The 20,415-nt window shown below is 40.2% G+C and overlaps 2 protein-coding genes across 2 annotated transcripts in view; one reads left to right on the plus strand and one right to left on the minus strand.

Annotated features, from left to right (window-relative positions):
• The window catches only part of nme7 (NME/NM23 family member 7), a 20,136-nt gene extending 4,472 nt beyond the window's left edge, over window positions 1–15,664 (plus strand). Inside the window, exons 2-12 of the mRNA XM_035654047.1 lie at window positions 1,717–1,818; window positions 2,091–2,257; window positions 2,854–2,964; window positions 3,957–4,007; window positions 4,197–4,404; window positions 4,523–4,628; window positions 7,324–7,388; window positions 8,011–8,079; window positions 8,372–8,473; window positions 14,402–14,509; window positions 15,052–15,664. Of these exons, the coding sequence (XP_035509940.1) occupies window positions 1,717–1,818; window positions 2,091–2,257; window positions 2,854–2,964; window positions 3,957–4,007; window positions 4,197–4,404; window positions 4,523–4,628; window positions 7,324–7,388; window positions 8,011–8,079; window positions 8,372–8,473; window positions 14,402–14,509; window positions 15,052–15,084 (1,122 nt within the window). The 3' untranslated portion in view covers window positions 15,085–15,664. The remainder of the gene's footprint in view (window positions 1–1,716; window positions 1,819–2,090; window positions 2,258–2,853; window positions 2,965–3,956; window positions 4,008–4,196; window positions 4,405–4,522; window positions 4,629–7,323; window positions 7,389–8,010; window positions 8,080–8,371; window positions 8,474–14,401; window positions 14,510–15,051) is intronic.
• atp1b1a (ATPase Na+/K+ transporting subunit beta 1a) overlaps window positions 15,135–20,415 on the minus strand; it is a 9,580-nt gene continuing 4,299 nt past the window's right edge. The window contains exons 2-6 of the mRNA XM_035654050.1: window positions 19,908–20,036; window positions 18,418–18,573; window positions 17,963–18,147; window positions 16,608–16,691; window positions 15,135–16,495 (exon numbers count right to left, since the gene is read on the minus strand). Coding sequence (XP_035509943.1) covers window positions 16,238–16,495; window positions 16,608–16,691; window positions 17,963–18,147; window positions 18,418–18,573; window positions 19,908–20,036 — 812 coding nt within the window. The 3' untranslated portion in view covers window positions 15,135–16,237. The remainder of the gene's footprint in view (window positions 16,496–16,607; window positions 16,692–17,962; window positions 18,148–18,417; window positions 18,574–19,907; window positions 20,037–20,415) is intronic.

The following is a 20,415-nucleotide window of genomic DNA, read 5'->3' on the forward strand; positions in this document are numbered from 1 at the left end:
CAGCAGAAATAAACATGTTTACAGTCTGTTTAATCACCTGTTTAAATTATATTAAGGCAGAAAAATGACATACATTAAAACAAGAGTCGAAGAGACGTTTGCAGCTGAACATTTACAGAAATAATAACTCAAACTGACATATTTCTTCATATTAAAAAACCTGCTCGTAAAATAACGCCAATCAGACAGATCCTCCTTACCTCCAACAACAAACCATCTAACATTCAGTGTCATTATCGGGCTATAGATCCCTCCTAACCCTACAAACAGGAACTATATCCACTGATAATATACTAGCTGTTAATAACTATAACATCAGATAGGTATAAACTCAGTACAGAAATTATATATTGTACGTTTGTAGGAAAAAATCTGATTTCACATGTTTATTAACATTTATTTTAACATTCAAAATACTCATAAAATCCCAGATTTAAGATAAAAATATAACCTAAATAAGGCCCCAGTATTACAGTCACAGTTATTGAGGCTTTGTTTGTTTGAACAGAGCAGACATTATTCTGCAGGCTGAGGGCAAAAACCAAGGTCGCTTTCTCTCTCAGCAGAAAATGAAGGGATTTCTTTTATTTTTATAATTTTTTTGGGTCGTACCATCAGTGAAAAGAGTAACAGGGGGGTCGGCAAGAAAACACGTCACAGTACGTGTCAGCCTGGTGATCGTCCACGCACACACACACACACACAGACAGCAGTAGGGGCGGGATAACCATTCACCTCACTTGTACAGTTTTAGACTGTGGGAGGAAACTGGACAGACTGCTGGAAGTCAAACACCGGCTCCCGTTACTGTGAGGTGACAGTGCTAACAAATGAGCTGCCACTTTAGTAAACCTGTTTTTTTTTTATAGCCAAACTGATAAATTAACTTGAGACAGTCAATTGCATTTATTAGTGTCCACTGCCTTTTGGGCTCTAAATCCTTTTTGGTGGACAAGATGAATAGAATCAGACCTATCGACACTCAAATGTAGATATTAGTGACTCTTAATTGTTAGTCACTGTCATTTAATACAACTTCACTGCTTTTAAATTAGCTGCCATGCTAACCAGAAAGTTCCTGACACCTTTAACATTGAATTTGTAAGAACCCAGACTTGCTAAATGTGGAAAACCTACCTACCACGGTCTGCCATGTGACTAAACTCAACTCTTCAAAGACTCTGGTGTTTCTGGATGCTTTAAATGAACTTGCAGAGACTTGAAATATTATTAGGTTAGGTAATCCCAACACGATGAAGCTCAATTCTACATTTATTTTTGTCACATTAGTGTTGTGTGGTTGTGCAGGTGAAAATGAACAAGAATAAACGTTGGCCTGATTTTCACTGTGTTGCATTGCCTCTCGAGCATGTTTAAAGTCGCTGCAAGTTATTATCATAATCGAAACATTTGCTGGCTAGTAGAAAGACATGATCTGGAAACATCTGAAACACCAAAGCAAAACTAGTTAACAGTGACATGAAGTACATTTGAGTTTGTAGTTAATAGGATCAAATACATAAAAAGATCTACTTTCATAATTTGGTCTCTTACTCATCGGTGTTTTCTTTTTCTCATTTAGGATTATTGTAAAACCGTTTGCATCTATATCAGGGATTAAGACCTACACACATAGGTTTTGGTGTCATGCACAAGATTATAATATCCTTTTGACCTTTTTAAAGCTCAGTGTGGTTTATTCCTTGACTTTATCAGGAGGAGCGTTACGCCTTTCTTACCGAGTGGTATGACCCTACTGCAGCTCTCCTGCGGCGCTACCAACTGTTCTACTACCCTAAAGATGGCTCGGTGGAAATGGTAAGCATTTACTACTGCAGTTGAGTATTCTTCAAATGTGCTGCTGCACTGGCTGCTTCAGCTTTATTTAGCTGCTCATAAAGGAAAGGCTACAAGACTTTTAGCCCCACACTTTTGAACATTTAACAAGATTTTTATTCTGTTTATGTATTTTTATGTCCAAGAATTGCTAATTACATTAATCATCTGAAGAAAATGGGCCCTGATTATGAACTGCTTAAGCCTGTACTTTTTAATTCTGACAAACTAGCATTGTTTGTTTTTATTTGCAGTTTGATGTAAAAAACCAGCGAATATTTTTGAGAAGGACCAAATATGACGACCTCCATCCTGAGGACCTGTTCGTTGGGAATCGAGTGAATGTGTTCTCACGACAGCTTAATCTGATTGACTATGGAGATCAGTACACAGCAAACAAACTCGGCAGCAAAAAAGAAAGGTATGATTGTGTCTGCATAATCCTCTCCGGTTACTGTACATGCCTCACAGCTTTATCTTGCAAATAATCCCCAAAACTGTGGCTCATAATCTTAATTTTAACATTACTTTTAGACAATTTAAAACTATTTTGTGCAGGATTGCTCACAGCCCTCAGTATGGTTTGTGGTTTGGAATTACGGTAAAAGAAACTGCAGGTGTTAGATCATTTATGTCATACATTTGTGTAGCATGTTACGTATGTTATCTGCATTATTGTCATAATTTAAAGGAAAGTCCTTTGAGATTCATATATTGTTGTTATTGGATGATTACAAAGCAGACTGTGATATATTTATTTTTGGAACAGACACCAAAACATTACATACACAAAAACATTTTTCTTCCCATTTATGGAATAAATAAAAAACACCGACCTTTGGTTTTTCTCTGTGCTATGGACACAATTGGCGTGCTACCCAATGCATAAGGAGGTAGAATACCCAGCCCTGCACATCATTAACACATCTCAAACCATTTTAATCAAAGCATGAAAGTGTTTTTGTTACAGTGTCTAATCTTGATCACAATTTTTCACTTTTGTCTCCATTCTTCCAGAACTCTGGCTTTGATAAAGCCAGATGTTGTTACCAAGATCGGAGATGTCCTTGAACTGATATACTCCTCCAACCTGATTGTGACCAAAGCCAAAATGACAAAGCTTACGTGGTAAGGTCAAAGGAGTGTCTAATGATACTGTGATAATGTATCAGACCAACTCTTGTCAAAGAGGGAAACACAGGCTGTTTGGTGCCAGTGTCCTCACACAAACAGATGGATGGCTCTGCTTTCTCTCACACATTAGGAACATATGGCGTGCAAAGTGGCAGACGAGGTTGGCATTTAATTAACGGTTTTATCAGGTGCTCGTTCATGGTGTAATTGTATTACCAAACCAGTCTCAGATACAGCAATAAGAGTATAATGATCAATTTTGTCTTATACATTTGATGCTTAGAGTATTTTTTAATACAGGACTTTCACTTGTACAAGTGTTTGTACACTGTGGTATTTTAAAGGATCTGACCAATTTTAAAATTACTTAAAAACATATGAAAGATTGAATTCAGTGCTATAGGCAGGATTCTTGAAATACCAAGGTCACAACAATGCACCCTCGCCCCCTCACAAAAAACAACCAAAAACTATTTCATTTGTTCAGGTGACTGTTCAATTATACTTACTGGATTTTTTTTTCTAAATGTTTCAAAGCAAGGAATACAACTCTGGGGGGAAATGCAGCAGAAGCCTTTATTTAATGCTGTCTAAATGCAATATGAAGGTCTAACTGCTGTTTCAAAACCTTCTCCACACTGCCAGGAATAAAATCCTGATGAAAAAAATACTGGTTGTAAAATAAGTTGTACAATCTGCCTAAAATGTGTTTGTGTCTAACTGTGTAACTGTAAGTGTCCTCAGTGGTTGTAGTAAAATCTTATTTCAGTACTCACCTTTGTCTTGTCACCCCAAACAATGAAGAAGCTAAAATCACACACACCAAAAAGGACCACTTCCTCACAGTTACCTTTTACTTTGGAGAGAAAGAATATATAAATATTATTGACCTCTATAAATGTTTTTGTCTGTTGTTTGGCACATTGAGTTCACACTGAATACCTGAGATAATTAACTCCATGGTTTATGGTTTCCTTACATCACAGGAGCCAAGCGGCAGACTTTTATGTGGAACATCAGTCAAAGCCTTTCTTCAAGTGAGTGTCTATAAATGATTTGCCAGTTCTGAGCAGGTGTGAGCCTGCAGAGAACAATAATCCTGTGACAATAATCATAATGCCACTGTAGTGACATTTAAACATATTTAACACAGCTAAGCTACTGCTGGTAGGAATTCCACTTGTATGCATTACAAGTTATTCCATCGTCGCTCCTTCATTTTGCAGTAACCTGGTGCAGTTTGTGTCCTCGGGACCTGTGGTTGCCATGGAGCTGATGGGTGATGAGGCCATGTCTATCTGGAGGAGGCTCCTGGGACCTGCAGACTCCACTGTGGCGCGGAAGGAGGCACCGAAGAGTGTCCGTGCCCAGTTTGGAACAGATGGCATCAAAAATGTTGGACATGGCTCTGACTCAATTGCTGCAGCAGCAAGAGTAAGGCTGTGAAGCTAGCCTGTTAGCTCTGTTCATGTTCATATGTGCAGACATATGCTCCACATACTTGGAAATGATGATGCACTCCAAATTGTTTTTGTTCTGTTTGTTTTATTAGGAGCTTGAGTTTTTTTTCCCATCCACAATTGGCCACGGCCCCTCTAATACAGCCCTCTATACAGACTGCACGTGCTGCATCATCAAACCTCATGCCATATCAGAAGGTAGGGAACATGTACCTGTCTATTTGCAGCTAACAGATATTTACATCATTAATGAATCTATCCTCGGCCGTTGATTCATCCATGAATTATGCAGGTGCAATACCACTGAATTTTAAAGTTGTTTTTCCCTTCTGCCTATGGCTATTAATGTGTTTGTGTTACACAAAGCCACTACACGGTTACCAAATTTGGCTTTGGATTTTTCCAAATCCCTGCCCTGATCCCTGTTCAGGGAGCATGCCACTAGAGCTCTGACCTGTGAAATGTGAAATTCTCCGGACAAGGCTGAAGTATGCACACAGAGCAGTTGTTGACTGAGTAGAGACCTGGACTGGTTGTTCTGGACATATACGCCCAAACGTAGTTCATTAGAATAAACAAGCTCACCATGGTCCCATATTCATTTACCTAGTGGTAATTGCTGTGGTATCTGATTTGGACCAGGTTTATACCTAGTTTCCACTAGATGTATTACGTGTTAAGCATCAACATACATCATTTTGAGCATGTGAGCATGCTGACCTTAGCATTTAGCTCAAAGCATGTCCTCACAGTGCTGCTAAAACACTTTCCTATGTAACGTCATGGAACCCTCTCTTTTTTTCCACATACAAAAAGCACCAGGCACACACACATAGGCACACTGTGAGCTGAGATGACATTTTGATTGGGAGATGCAAATCACGGCTTGCAGTGTTTATTCAAAGGGGACATCAGAAAAAAGCCACATAATTAGGAGGACTCAGCAGATATAATACCATTAATAGTATTTATGTGTTGAAGGTTATTTTATTCCCAGTGTGTAGACCTTTCTCATTAACAATGCCTGTATGATATCCAGATGTGCCGGGATCCTGGGACCCTGCATGCTGCTCACTGGTATAACCCTCTGCCACACCTAACTGGAATGATGCCATCAATAATGTTATTACCGCCGTTACACCTGTGCTTTTCCTGCTATGACAAGTTGATGTGTTTGCCGTGAGAAAGGTCTATGAGAGAGGACCCATTAAAAACCAGTGTAAACTCAGGAATGCTTTGTTTTGCTGCAGGGCATAGTTGAGCAACCCTTGTGCTCACAAATATATTGTATGGATGTGTAAATTAACACCAGTATGATGGTTATCATTTATCATAGACAGTACACACAAGGGGTGTTGTTATTTAGGGTGTGTCAGTTTATGTGAAATCAAAATCTACTTTTGTCTCTCTTAGTTTTCTTAACATGGTTATAAAACGAGGGCTGTAACCAGCTGCCTGTTATTGTTCCAAATCAAACCGCCACAGCCGTTCAGCACTTTATTGTTGACTTACAGAGCTATTATTTCTGTATACCCAACCAAATCAATTTCTGAGGAAATTTAAGGTGAGTATCGTCATCTTCCAAGTCACTTTTAATAATTTCTTGACTGGTCTGGTGTCCATCTGCCGTACATTTTCAGTCCATTTTTGATTAGAATAGTTCTGTAGAAAGTCCTACAGCAACACAAAGCACAAACTGAGCTTATAAGAATAATTCTGGCTTTGTATTTTCAGTTAATTCTGCCTGATAACAAGGGTTTTGGGAAAAAGATCCTAAATTGCTCAAATTATAGTACTGTAACAACACAATGCTTACCCCCATATGTTAGGTGACACATTTGGTCTGAACTAAAAATAGTAACCCAGTCTGAGGGGCTTGGCCTGCTGAGCACAAAGTGGGATTTTTCAGTCAGTTCAAAGACAAATAGAGTCAAAAAGCTTGCTTTGATTTTCCTTGAAGGCCACTTAAGAGGCCAAATTACACTACAGCTACGTGTGCAGAGCACAAGCCAATCACAGCGGTGACAAAGGACGTTGTGACTGAAAATGCACTCAGACATGACTGGAATAGAGAAGCTTCTGTTGCCAGGCACCCAGAATAGGATCTCCTAGCAACAGCACCAGCTGCTTTTGGTAGCTGGGCTGAGTGTGTGCCTATCCTAGGCAGGCTGCTGGCGTCTGCCTGGGGAGGGCACGGAGGACTCAGGGGGTGGTTACTTACCTAATACACAGAAAACTGGACCGTGACCAAACGATTTCCCAAATAAGAGAGAAATTCATCAGCACTCGCTGTGGCGCCTGGTAAATACACACAGCAGCTCGTAGAATGAATGGAAAATGTAGACAGCTTGTATCCTGAGTACACAGGCTACTTTTTTATCAGGATGTCAGACTGAGATTACAAGACTGGCGCCATCTTTCAATTATGTGTGTCTGCTGCAGTCTGACCTTCACTGTCACTGTTGCACCTTGGTCACTGTGGTTCTACCATTTTCACAATAATGTACGGCCACAGTGACAAGAGGTACAGCTCTGTATCTCGCTCTGTAAAGTGTTGATTGTGCAGACGAAAATAATGTCTCCTCTCCTCCAATAGACAGGACTTCTGTAAGATGATCTCACAGTTGTTTGTCCGAAGGACACGCTCCAATCTGAGGTCGCCGCAACATAAGATAAAATTTATGTCTGAGTAGGAGGATTATGATGGCTTTTTAGCACATTTAGTGATATAACTCTAGTCATTTATTATTAACAGTGACTGCTGCTACACAAGTTATTTGGTTAGTGTCACAATAAAGAGTTTATTGTAGCACTAAACACCTCTCTTGTCAATCTGTGTAAACCCAAGGATCATAAAAGCTCACAGATATGAACAGCTTTGATGTGTTTGCAGGTCTGACTGGCAAGATCCTAAACTCCATATCTGCTGCTGGATTTGAAATCTCAGCCCTTCAGATGGTAAACGTTTAATAATTGTTTATGCTATGGTCTTGTAGAGTCTGTCATACATGTGCTCTACTTGCTGTCCTTTCACTAAGCTAATGCAGACTAGTTTTCTAAGAATATTAGTTTTCTGCTCATGTGCCCATTTATGTTAGCTATACTCGTGTAACCAATACATGCACTGTATTGACTTTTTCTGACACAGTCTGACCTCATAACTCAGTGCTGAAAACAGTGACCTCTCACAGTCCATTCGTTTAACATCAGATGTGATTCTGGGCCGTAGGAAAACAATAAATCAATCAGGGTTTTATCACTGTAGCCACATGCAGAGCGTGTTGTGCATTAATGGGAATAAAATAAGTGCACATTAACAATTCAGCAGTGCCTTTAAGGATATGATTTCATATCCTGAATAATGGTTAGTCCTTTTTGATTTAAACTACAAAAGGTCGATAATGGAGCTGCTGTCAGCTCATACACTAAGTGAAGTATTTCCATTTGATTAAGGAACATTTCTTCATTGTATCCTCTACTGCTGTCGTCATGTTCTATTTTCCAGAGTGCAATATCTGTATTCCATTATGAAGCAATCGTTTTTGTACTTGTTTTTCATGAGTATATTTCCTTTTCACAGTTCAACGTGGACAGGGCAAATGCAGAAGAGTTCTATGAAGTGTACAAAGGTGTTGTCACCGAGTATCCTGTGAGTAGAAACACTATTGTTGTGCCATCATAGCCAGTACCTCCATCATAGCCCTGCCAAGTGTTACTTTTGATGTTGACACAAACACTGCCCAGTCTTTTATAAAGATCTAGTGTCAGATGAGTAAAAGTTGTTGTTGTGTCAATAGTTGGGGGAAATGTGATGAAAGTCAACGACATGTTTGGAGTTGAGTCATTGAGTATTAACATTATCAGTGTAATTCTTCATTAGAGTAAAAAGGAGTCAAATGAATGATTCCAGTTTTGACTGTATTTCCGCTCTCTCCCTGCAGAGTATGGTGACCGAGCTGTGTTCTGGACCCTGCATGGTCCTAGAGATCCACGGCATCGACACACCGCAGTCATTCAGGGAATTCTGTGGGCCCGCCGATCCAGTGAGTTAAATAATGTTCGGTGTTATTTGCTACGGTATTTCCTCAGTAGATTCTGTTCTAGAAACCTGTCCGACAAGTAAAATGTCAAAATAATTGGGTGAAATGTGGTGAAAATCAATATATCATGTGCAAATAATTGTCCATCATCCTTCTTTCGGACTGAGTTTTTCAAATGCCCTTGTTGTCAAAGACCAGCAACAGAAGACATATGTTACTCAGTACACCTAGCTCATAAATAATAATGATAATAATAAATCATACCCTCTTGAAGGTTCTAATATTTTATTACATTTTATTGCCTCTAATATTTTTCCTATAAATGAAAATGTAAGTTTTAGCCTGAACAGAGCAACAGCAGTGCCAGTGCAGCCAGTTTGTGCCACTCTCTCTGTCTCCCTTGTATCTTTTGTCAGCGTGGTTAAATCTGGCTAAAGTTTAGTTTTTACTATGTGATCTCAGTCTGGGACACATCTGCTGAGAAGTCAGTAAGCCTGGCAGCTGGCAGCCAGATGACTGACAAGCCCCATACTCTTAAATTGAGCTCAATATTTTGTTTCAGAGTTGATCCCATGAAAAGTAATACACACCTGTTGGTTTTAAAGAGTCCTGAATGAGACGATGTGATGAACTGGAGAATGTTAATTTAGCCCTTACATAGTGTACATTGTAAAGAGCTTATGTGATTAGATAAGAGTGTGAGAGAGTGTGTGAACATTGCATGTGTGTGTGTTCGTGGGTGCTGTGGAAGTAGTGCTGCAGGGCTGTGCTGGTGCGTGATGTGAAATCTAATGATGAGACGCTCTGCCTCCAATCACTGTTTAGTGACCATAAAAATGACGGACCGGTCAGTCTTGTTACGAATAGTTGAGCTTTTTTATGCCTTGTCATTTTCTGGTTGTTGTATTTAAATCATTGAATTGTTTGCTGTGCTTTATGTCCGTAACTTATCAGTGCTTCCGGGCTACTGTAAAAATGTTAATGACAATGCAGCCACAGAGCAGTAAAGGGGTTAGTGATTGGCTAATGATTTCCAGGTCACATGACACTACACCACTGCCCCAGATCTGCTTCCGATTTGGTTTATTACTTGAAACACTTGAGGACCCTGTGTGCAAAATGTTTATATGATTGTATCGTATTTCAAATGATCCCTATAGCATGTGTTTACTTTGTAGAAAAATGACAAAAGCATAATGAATAGTCCACAAATATACTAATAGTATAAAATATACTATCGTACTATTACATTATTAAATCCATAAAAAGGCATCTACTCCTTCTACCTCATTAGGAATTACAATATTCTGGTTCATTTCTAAGGTTTTCCTGCTGGAGACAAGATGTCTCCTACTGCACTGTAAAGTCCATTTTCAGCGTATATGCACTTGTGTAAGTTGCAGACTGGACTGGACTTCTTTGATTGCTTCAGACTTTACTGACTAACTGGCAGGTCAAGCTGTTTCATCACTCCCTGACCTCGGACTCACCTCGGTATTGTCTGACCAATCACGTAAACATTTGCACTCCTACTCTCCAGTGCAGTCCAGTCACTTGATACACGAGATAAATGGAAGGTCACAGCAGCACTAAGCTCTCAGAGAAATAAAGTACCAAAGTACAGTACATTTTCTAGTCAAAAGCAGCGTGTTAAGACATTCCAGACGTCATTATCAGGCTGACAGATTGGACTGGAGAAACCAGACTGTATGAAGAGGTCCGAATGTTTAATTATAGTTAAGGGCTATTGATTAATTCCAGTTGACTTAAGACTAATCTAGAAACAACACAGGTCTTGTGTGAACAAACACATGACCGTACAGCTGAATGGCTTCATCAAGTGACACAAAAACACACTTTATCATCTTAGAGTTGATGGGAGATACATTTAACTGTAATATCGGCTCACAGAAGAGAGCAGAAACATCGAAATATATGACACAAGATATATGGCGCCTTTAACTAGGCGGCATATATTGCCATTAAGGGCCGCCATGTATTCACACCTCCACACTCGTGAGCTGCCCTGCATTGCACTCACACAGTCATGAGATTGTGCTCTGTCTTGTGATGTGTCCTGATATCAGAGTGGACAGACACAACGGTCCTCTGTTAGGCAGTCCTGACCCCAGCCTGTACGCTCTCCCCTCTTCCATACAGTATTATTTTCTTCTAGAATCTGTAAGTATACTCTTCCCCTTTGAATCAGCAGCTTAATAAATCATCAGTGCCCCCCACTACACACCAGCAGTGTGTGGTGGTCACAACATGCTGCGCTGCCTCACTTTGTCTGACAGTAGATGATGAGTGTAAGAGATGATCAAATAGGTTTGGGTGTCCTGTTACATGAGGCTACTATTCCTGCATCATGCTGGTTAAAAATATGCTTTTCCTATTGATTTTTGACCCATCTATGTAATGCTCTTGTAGAGAAAAATGTCAGTTGTCCCTGGTGGCACTATGCCATATTTAGTGCAGTGTAGTATAGTGTAGTATCCTCAAAAGATACAGATAGTAGAAAAGAGATGTACCCTGATTACACAAGTTAATGTTCTTTTTTTAAACCAATTGTGTGTTGTTGATTAAACCGAATGATGTATATGATTACAAGAGAGTGGCATTGCTCCTTTCAAGCTCTGTAGCATCAGCAGCCATTACAAGGAATCAAGGCAATTTATTTATCTTTATACAACACAAGGTTTTATAACAAAATGAGAGTTTGCGCTTCCTTCATGCGTCATACAAAGAGAAGGATAATTAAATTCATAGAATATCAGAGTAAGTAAATAATAGAAACTAGGCTTTGGTTCTTTTCTTCCTTTATCCGTTTAATCTTTATGTGGACTAAAAATGAAAGAGGCAATGTGCTGACAGTTGTAGTAATTGTAGTAGTGATAGTAGTAAGAGAATAAATGGCAGTACAAAGTCATAAAAACAACAAAGCTATCCATGATAAGATAAAACAAAATAAGTTATTAGTTAGTGACCCAGTTACAGACCTAAGGCTGAGGTTAGACATCTTTGTTATCAGTAAGAATGCTCTATGAGCCATTTGTAAAACAGACATTTTTAAAATGTACATATTATGGCAAGACGTGTATTACTCAGATTTTTGGATTTCCTTTAAGACTGTTTTGTTGTATTAAAAACAGGCTATAACCAAATAATTAATTCCCCCCATGCTACATTGTGTTATGTGGAATTAGAAAATGTTGCTTAATTTCCTAAAATGACATACAATAATCCCTGTGATGTCTTATTTAGTGAAGTGCAGAGATAAAAACACATTTTGGGCTCTTTCAAAAGCCTTTTTTCCACCAAGCTAAATGTGGTCCGAGCAGTGGTTGGCCTTCACTGATGGATGTAAATGTGTGTACTGTTTATGTATGTTGTGTAAGTGGTGAGAGTAAGTTTAGCAGACTCCTCCGGTAATGAAGTGAGCTTTTTGTCTGGCTCACTGCAGCAGGGTCGCACAGTCAGCGGCGCATGAAGGATCAGACGTGAGACTTTTCGATTGCTGGACGGTCACGTTACGGCCGGGTCACTCCGCCCCTGCCATTACTGTCCACAAAAGCCAGCGGCCATTACGTGAACATCAGTCCAGCAAACTGGGAGACTCATTAAAATCAAATTAATCTCTGACTGCAGGTCACTCATGGGTAACTAACGCAATTACAGAGAGCAGTGCTTTCCAAAGAATTCCTTTATCACTAAGTAAATCTCCCTTAATTCCCTCTTTGCCATCTTCAGCTTTAGCCTCCTGGGAGACTTGAGAAACTACTGCCTGGTCAGGGCCATTGGACAGACAGTTAGGCACAGGCTTCTGTAACCCACAACATACAGACATGTTTTACTTCCCTGACAATGATTATTTCACAGCTTAGCAGCCATATTTGGGTTCCTGCTATTCTTTCTTCTTGTCCACCTCTCTTCTGACTGATACAGTCTGATTGATTGATGATTTCAATTATACAAATCAGAAGCACTGTTACAGCTTAGTCGATAATAACTCGTTTTTAACGTTTATTTGTGGAACTCCTCCTGTAGTCTTAATTAAATTAAATTAAATTAAATCATTTATCACAAGACATTTGCTAGGCTAACAGTTTAAAACATGGCACCTCGCCTCTTGTGACCCATAATGACACTGAATTGGCTGAAAGGAGAAGCTACAGGAGAAGTTTAGAGCCATTCTAGCATATAGACAGTACTAACATACTAGCTGCTAAGCAGGTTTTATGTTTACCATCATCACCATCTTACTTTAGCATGTTGGCATAATTAGCACCAAACCCAGAGTACAGCTGGGGCTGATGGGAAAGTCATCAAAACATCCACTAGTATTTGATCGTAAACCAAAGTTTTGGACAAATTAAAAATGTCGACCTCGTGGATGGTGGTGTTAGGGATCAGTCAGAGGATCACCAAAGTAAGCAGGATTCATTGTCTGAAGATATTTCGGTCTCTGGACCAACCAACAGCCCAGCCACTAGTGTGCTTCCCCTGACCGTAGGAGATGGAGGTGATTGAGTGAAAGCCACCAGCTGGTAGGTGCTGTTGCATCCGTTGGTCCTCTTGAATGACCTAACGTGTGCCAGCACGGTAGTGAAATACAGTGTTTAGTTTATTTGTTTAAATCATTTCTTGTACTCTTGTCTAACCCTTTCTGTGATTTTGTCCCCTGCCTTTTTGAAATATGTTTGAAGTTACACATACAGGTGGGACTAAAATAATCTAATACTAACATATGATAATAATTCATCATACTTTTCCTAATTTAACATCCTTGTAACTAAAAGTGTAACTTGGGTGATCCAGTTCCCAGGATCCTCACGTTTTTTCTTTCATAGTCAATTCAGTGTTGTGTAGTAGAATCATTTGAACCAGGAGACTTGTTTTCCACAAGGTTTTTGTTTTAAGAGACGATGAATGGCTCGAAAGAGAAGGCTGGGTTGATTGATGACCTTGAAACTTGTTCCTGCCTTTTGTCTGCGCTCTCATAAACCACAGGAGGATAAAGAACTTGTCATAGGAAATGTTTCCCTGCTGGAAGACACAGTCAGATTCTTTTCTCCACAAAATGTGAGGCGAAACAAACCTTCAGCGGTGTGAATGTATTTGTAGCTTGTTACATTGTTGATTCATTGATAAAAAGGACACAGTTCACTTACATTGGTTACTTTTTACTTTTGATGTATATTTGCTTTGATGTTGATCCTGCTGCTCCAGTATCTAAATGAGTACTATATGTTATATATAACTTCTGCATTCCCTTAGAGTTAACAGTCGTCTTGGTGAAGTAATTATTCACATATTGTCCCTCCCCCGATGGCGGACCCTGTGGGAGGGTTGCATTTCCTGGAGGCACCGAGTAGCAAAGGGCGAGAGAGCCCGGCTCTGACCTTGGGAGTGTCTGATGTTGAAATGAAATAGACAGACACTCAAGATGAAGCCACTGCCTGCAGGAAAGCAGTGAAAAGGAGAACGTAGGGGCTAAATAATGTATTTGCTCTGTACAGTGATATAGAAACTATTTAAAGGTGTGGAAATTCTGTTGTTTTCCAACATCACTAAGAAAGGGGTAGTATGGAAACTGCTATCTGGAATATGTCATATGAACATGGAGACCATTTAGTAAGCCCTGAAGGAAAAGTATCAACCTGTGGCAGTATTATAGCAGGAGGCTGAGACTGTGCTGTGGTTAATGTTACTTACATGCAGAAAAGTGTCAGCTTTTTGTCACTTCCTCTCCAGGATCACATGTCCAGTTGCTGAGTAATCACATTGTCTTAGTAACATACAACAGGACAGGATGTTCAGTTTCAAAACGCCACTCCACCGCCACTCCACCCAGGCCTCAGTATTTGGAAAGTGTGCCATGTTGTTTGTAAGATGACTTATCAGTGTTTCATCGTGTTTTTCTTTCAACAGGAAATTTCGCGGCACCTTCGCCCAACCACATTGCGTGCACTTTATGGCAAAGATAAAGTGAAAAACGCAGTCCACTGCACAGACCTCCCTGAAGACGGTGTTCTGGAGGTGGGTGCTATGTCACTGGCACACGCACACTGTACCCTCCTTGTAACGTAGAATACACCCACATCATTTCATCTGTGTAGTTCCTCTGATCCTGCACATAGGTTTCCTCATTGTCTTTTCAGCGCATGCATAAATAACTACCTTGCATTTATCCAAGAACAAAACCCCCGACTCTGTGAAGCCGTGTCTTTAGACGAGTCTCATGACTCCGCTCTGTGGGCCGGGGCAACCTCAGCTCACACTGGTTTTGAGGAGAACAAGAATGGGAGAGGAATTTGAAACAAAACCATTGTTTCTCAGGGAGTGGGTCTGACCCATCGAGCGTCATTGTTCAGGAAAACTCCTGATCTGTGGCTCGGACAAATGCCTTCTTGTTAAACATTAGCCTGTGACTGACTGAGCTGCCATTTTCCCAAGACTGGGACGTAGTGGCCAAGAAAGGGCTTGTAGAGAGAATTTACTCACAGTGTCACTGTTCTGATATCAGAGAGGACTGGCTGACTGATACTTTGATGTTATTCATTGTCATTTCTTCACTACAGGTGCAGTATTTCTTCAAGATTTTGGACGGGTGAATGTAAAGGAGAAAAGATGTGTAACTACATATTCAAAGACTTCACAGTTGTCTCATTTTTTTGTTTATTGTTTCAGCCTTATGCAGATTAAATAAAGTGACAAGAGCAGACTCCTGACAAGTGTTTTGATCTTCAACATTGAATTAAGTATTTTCACACCAACTAAACATCTTATTACATGGGATACTGCATTGCCTCTGATATTCTCTAACTTTTTGACCAGCGACTTTGGTATTGGATTCATACATTAAACTTTGAAAAAAATGTACAACTGCATAAATATAAAATTCTTCCATCATGAAAATGGCTAAAACATTCAATAGTAAGTAGCATCACGTCATGTGATGTCTCCAGCAAAACAGATTTCAAAGCACTGAGTTGCCACTGTTTCCATGGAGGTGACAGTCTTCTAGGCTGGACCCACAAAGCTCTACACTATGAATTAAGAATGAACAGATGTAAGAGTATCAAACAGAAATGTCATTAAACCATATCCTACAGCTAAAGGTGAACAACAAAGAAGAGGTGTACAAATGGATCCTTGCACAGTCAACTTGAACAGCTAGGATAAAGAAACACACAAAAAAACAGATTCCATGGAGCGCAGTCATTTACTCATACATGGGCCTTAAAGGTTCAGAGTACCATGCTAGTATTTCAGTTAGTCAGAGCACATTGACACACACTCCACCCGCTCACATAAACACCTGCACACCGACACGAACACACGCGCACACACACACACCTTGGACCACTAAAGCTGACATAAGACAGAAGAGATTACAACAGGACTAGACTACAGCACTGGACACTCCAAAAATATATAGAAACCACATTAGGATGAAATACTTTGGGGACAGAAACACAGCTCGCTACACGTCAGTAGTGGAATCGCAGTTTTACGGTAATAGATGAACACATCCCATGGCTCAAGGAATAGTTTCATGTACAGTAGAATAAATATTTGCTATTGCTACTCTTGAATTTTACATTCTAACCCTCGACAAACACACAGAAAAGCTAGTGTAAAGCACACAGATTAAGTGTAGGTCCTGTATATTATGAATGTTCAAAGACTAGTGGTGTTTATCTGAACTCTTTTATTCTCTACATTTTATTTGTTTCAAAATGAGAGTGCTCATCATGGCTGAGGTCACGAGCTGATTGTGAACTTAACATCAAAACGTCCTTGGTAGCGGTCTTTCTCACTGTACTGGATGTTTTCTCCATATGCTTTGCACTCGATGCGCAGCTCCTGACCCAAAGTGAGGTTGGTAAACTGAATGGCCAGCAGCGGCTGCAGGTACTGGCTATGCACCAGTTTTCCGTAGTACGGGTAGTACTGAAGAGGAAAGCCTTCGCCCAAGCCAAAGTACTTGATCTCTCCTATCTTGCCTTCATCCTCTTCTCTCTGCAAGCACAACAGTTGACTTTAAACCTTTTTACAGCATGAATACTAGAGACAACTATTCTACTAGTATATGTTAATATACCATGGCCCGATGCTGTCATATCAGACGTACCTTATTTTTGCAGTAGACGGGGATCAGGTTGGGCTGTATTTTGCCCTGCAGAGCCTCTGGGAGTGACTGATTGCTAGCGGGAGCCTACAAAAAGAGACAGGTTGATGAACATTGTGAGCAGGGCGTTACGTTAGGTTTGCTTGTGGCAAGCAGCACAACCATGTCGCTGCTACAACGTGGTTTTACATGCTGCGACTTATTGTGGTTTTAGTTTCCATCTTCAGTGCAGCAAGGTTCCAAACGTACCGTAAAAAGCAACGTTTTGCAAATCCTGATGAGTAATTCAGTTACAATTTGGGACATTTGATTGCAGAGAGCATACAAATGCCACTCTTCTGGTATGTAATTAGATTACAGATTAAGAGTACTGCGCTGATATATCATTTTGTTCCTATAACAGTCTCACAATGGAAAGTTTAAAATAAAACAGAAGTAGTCTTCACCTAAAGACATCCGTCTTTATTCATATATGCAGTAGTACGCCCCAAGACCTGTAAACAGACTTTGATGTGTAAAATTGGTATTCCCCTTTAAAGAAATGAAGCATGTTCAGAAAGAAATTCAACACCTGAATGACCTTCACAAATTCATAGGCCTTTTCCTCCAACAGGGAATCGGCTCCATTCCAGTTTGTGCACCTAGTTTTGAACCGTTTGGAGCATTTCAACCTAAATGAAACCAGAAACCTGAAGGTTGGAAGCTTTTCCTTGGGAACCAAAGTGTGTGTGTCATATTCTACAGGCCGCTGCACATTGTGCACTGTTGATGACACAATCTGATTACAATGGCTCCTCTCAAAACCGGTAGAAACACAGGCTTGTTACATAGCACCAAGGTTCCAGGAACCTTGAACGGAACCGGTTGAAGAACCAGAGCTAGTAGTTTGAAAATAACAAAAAGCATCCTACACACACACTTCTGTTCTACCTCACGTTAAGGTTTTCATAGAGCAAACAATCTACATAGCAAGTTCTCAGTGTACTGTGACTTTGCTGCATTCAAGTGACAACAAAACTGCTGAAATGATGTACTGTATCTTTACCTACAGTGTGTGCTACATTTGTGAGCAATGTCTGATTTATTGCTGCTGGATTCCACTGAATTACGTTCCCAGTAATGTTTCTGAGCTGCTTCATTTCATTTCTCATGTTTTCTAATATAACACATCAAACAAAGAAAAGTTGCTATACAGTGTATGATCTTCGTGTGACATTTCTTTCTTCTGTTCATATTTCTTGCACATTTAAACTTCACTTGTGACTGTTTTATTGTTGTTTTTTTATTGTGCCCTTACCAGTGTGAATAGCACCTATAATTACAAACGCTGCAATGTTGTAAATGTGCAGTGAACCTACCTTTGGTCTGAAATTGACAATCCTGTTGAGCTTGACAATGATGCACGGCTTTCCCTCTTTGAAGCCAAAACTGTCATCGCTCTCCCCTGAGCAGCTACCTAGCCAAGACCTGCGGAAAGAGCACGCTTTCCTCATTCCGGTGTCACTATCCAGACTGCCGCGGTCAATGTATGGCTGAGGGGTGTCTGCAAAGGGTACCAAACAGACACACATTAGACCTGTACACATACAGTAAGTAAATACCATACACACAAAGCCGCAGTCTTTTTTCAAACACATTCTTTCTAGTATTTACATTCAATTAGAAGAACATCAAAGATTTTCCAAGTATTTCTGTAGACTTTGATGTTTCTTATGAGCATTTACTGCTAATAGATGTAAACACATAAATATGAACATACCCATCAGGGATCAGCCAGAGTAGGACAATCCCTGTATGATTGGATTATACTTGCCTCCACAGTCCTCATATTTCTGCAGATCTAGCTGGCGATCAGGATCATACAGTTCAAGGAACTTCTTCATGCTTGCGGTGTACTTGTTATATGTCTCCGGCTTAGACTTACTGAAAGCAATTTCAGATTTTTCTGAGAGTGGGGTGTGTGACAGACCTGAAAAACACAAAATTGTTTTGATAAGCTAGAAATATTGATTCTAAGAGAGTTACATGTAGCAAACACAATATAAAACTTGCTGACAGAAGCTACACTATATCACGTGAGCTATTCTTTGTAGAACCCAGAGGTCTATTATCTTAGGACAACACACAATGTGGGGTCTTGGGGATTTCCTCAGATGGTCTCTGTCAGCTCATTATGGCAGTAATTTTCCACAGACCTTGTGCACAAGGCCTCAGTGAGGCGTGGCATGAAGAGAATGCGATGGGTAAGAGGAGTGAAAAGAAACATGACATTTATGAACCTTTTCTCTGCCTCACTGCTGTTTCTGTTCCTTTGCTGCTGTAGTTGTGAGCACGAGCAGAGGTGTTTGTGCAACAGAGGCAGAGAACTAACATTTAGTCACTTGAATTTCAGTGGTGCCTTGTGAAAGTTCACCAATCCCCTGCCCCCACCCATCCACTCTCACGTGTGTCTCTCTCACAATGGAAACTTTTAGCCCCAGAGTGAGAGGCGGGCTTGAGCTCTGAAGAAAAAAAAAAAAAAAAAGAGAGAAAAAAAAACGAACTACTCCCTGCTTCCTTTATCTTGCCACTACTGGAAACTCGCTTCAGCTCAAAGCGCTCCACACTGCTTTCTCTGCCAGGCTGCTCTTTGACTGTCAACAGTCGAAACGACAGGCAAACTAACCTGTGTGCATGAAGCCCGTCATTTACAATGGCTGCTAAAAATACCGCCAAGGCTAGAGCATGTGCTGTGCAAACAAGTACTGGCACAACCAGACCGGGCCGGGCACTTCCAATCTGCGCCGTCTCCAGGCTTGCAGGAAATTTCTAAACGCTCGTTGTGTGACTGGAGCAGTGTTTTCCCAAGATTAAAGATTAGAGTTTCTCTCCAGAAAAACAAGCTTAGAGGCCTCTTAGCTACACTAAATCATTCTCTTTAAATAATAAAAGTACAAACTGTGGTTTCAAACACATTTTGAAACATGTCGGCTGTGACACAAACGTAGCACACACGAAGCATTTCAGTCACAATGGGTGTAAGCTACAACAGTTCGCCTGAAGCCTGAGGGGGGAAACATTGACTGGCTGAGAGGAGTGAAGGACAAAATGGCTGAACCTATCTAAGGTCACACAGACGTCTGATAGAGTAGCTGCTTAAAGGCACACCCCAACACTCATCTATACCCACAGCCACCAGACAACAACATCATCACAGAGACATGGCGTGGAAACATTTCTAATCAGCGGAATGGAGCCCTTTCCATCACTGCTGTTTGCTTTAGCTGTTGAAACATCGTTCACAAAGGTGGAGAATATATTTACCTGGCGGGGCGACTCTGTCCTGATAGGTGGGTTTGTAGCTACTTAATGTGAGCAGCAGTGCCTGAATGGTCCCAATGAAAATCCCAGCCAAGCACAGGTAGAATATCACGTAGAACAGGATGATTTTAACTGTAGGGGAAAAGATACATTTCATTAATAATGTGCAACTCTTCATCATTCATCTTCTCAGTGACGTTCTCTGATTTCAGATCCTCAAGTGTGAATTATTTTATTATTATTATTATTTTCTTTTCTTTTGCAGTCCATTGTGTAAATTGAATATCTTTAGCTTTTTGCACTTTTCATCAAACATTTCATATCAACATCAACAGTTCATACAAACAGACTGATTTGAATGTCACAACAGAAAACGAGTCTTGATTCAAGGACCAACATACTTAACGAAAATGAACGAGTACAGCTTATAGTTTCATCTTGGTTTGCTGTCTTATCTCTATCTATAAAAACCTCGGGAATTGCAATCAATAGATCCACGCAGTGGGATCCC

Source organism: Morone saxatilis, unplaced genomic scaffold, assembly GCF_004916995.1.
Source record: "Morone saxatilis isolate NCDOM2014 unplaced genomic scaffold, NCSU_SB_2.0 Contig12, whole genome shotgun sequence".
Lineage (NCBI taxonomy): Eukaryota > Metazoa > Chordata > Actinopteri > Moronidae > Morone > Morone saxatilis.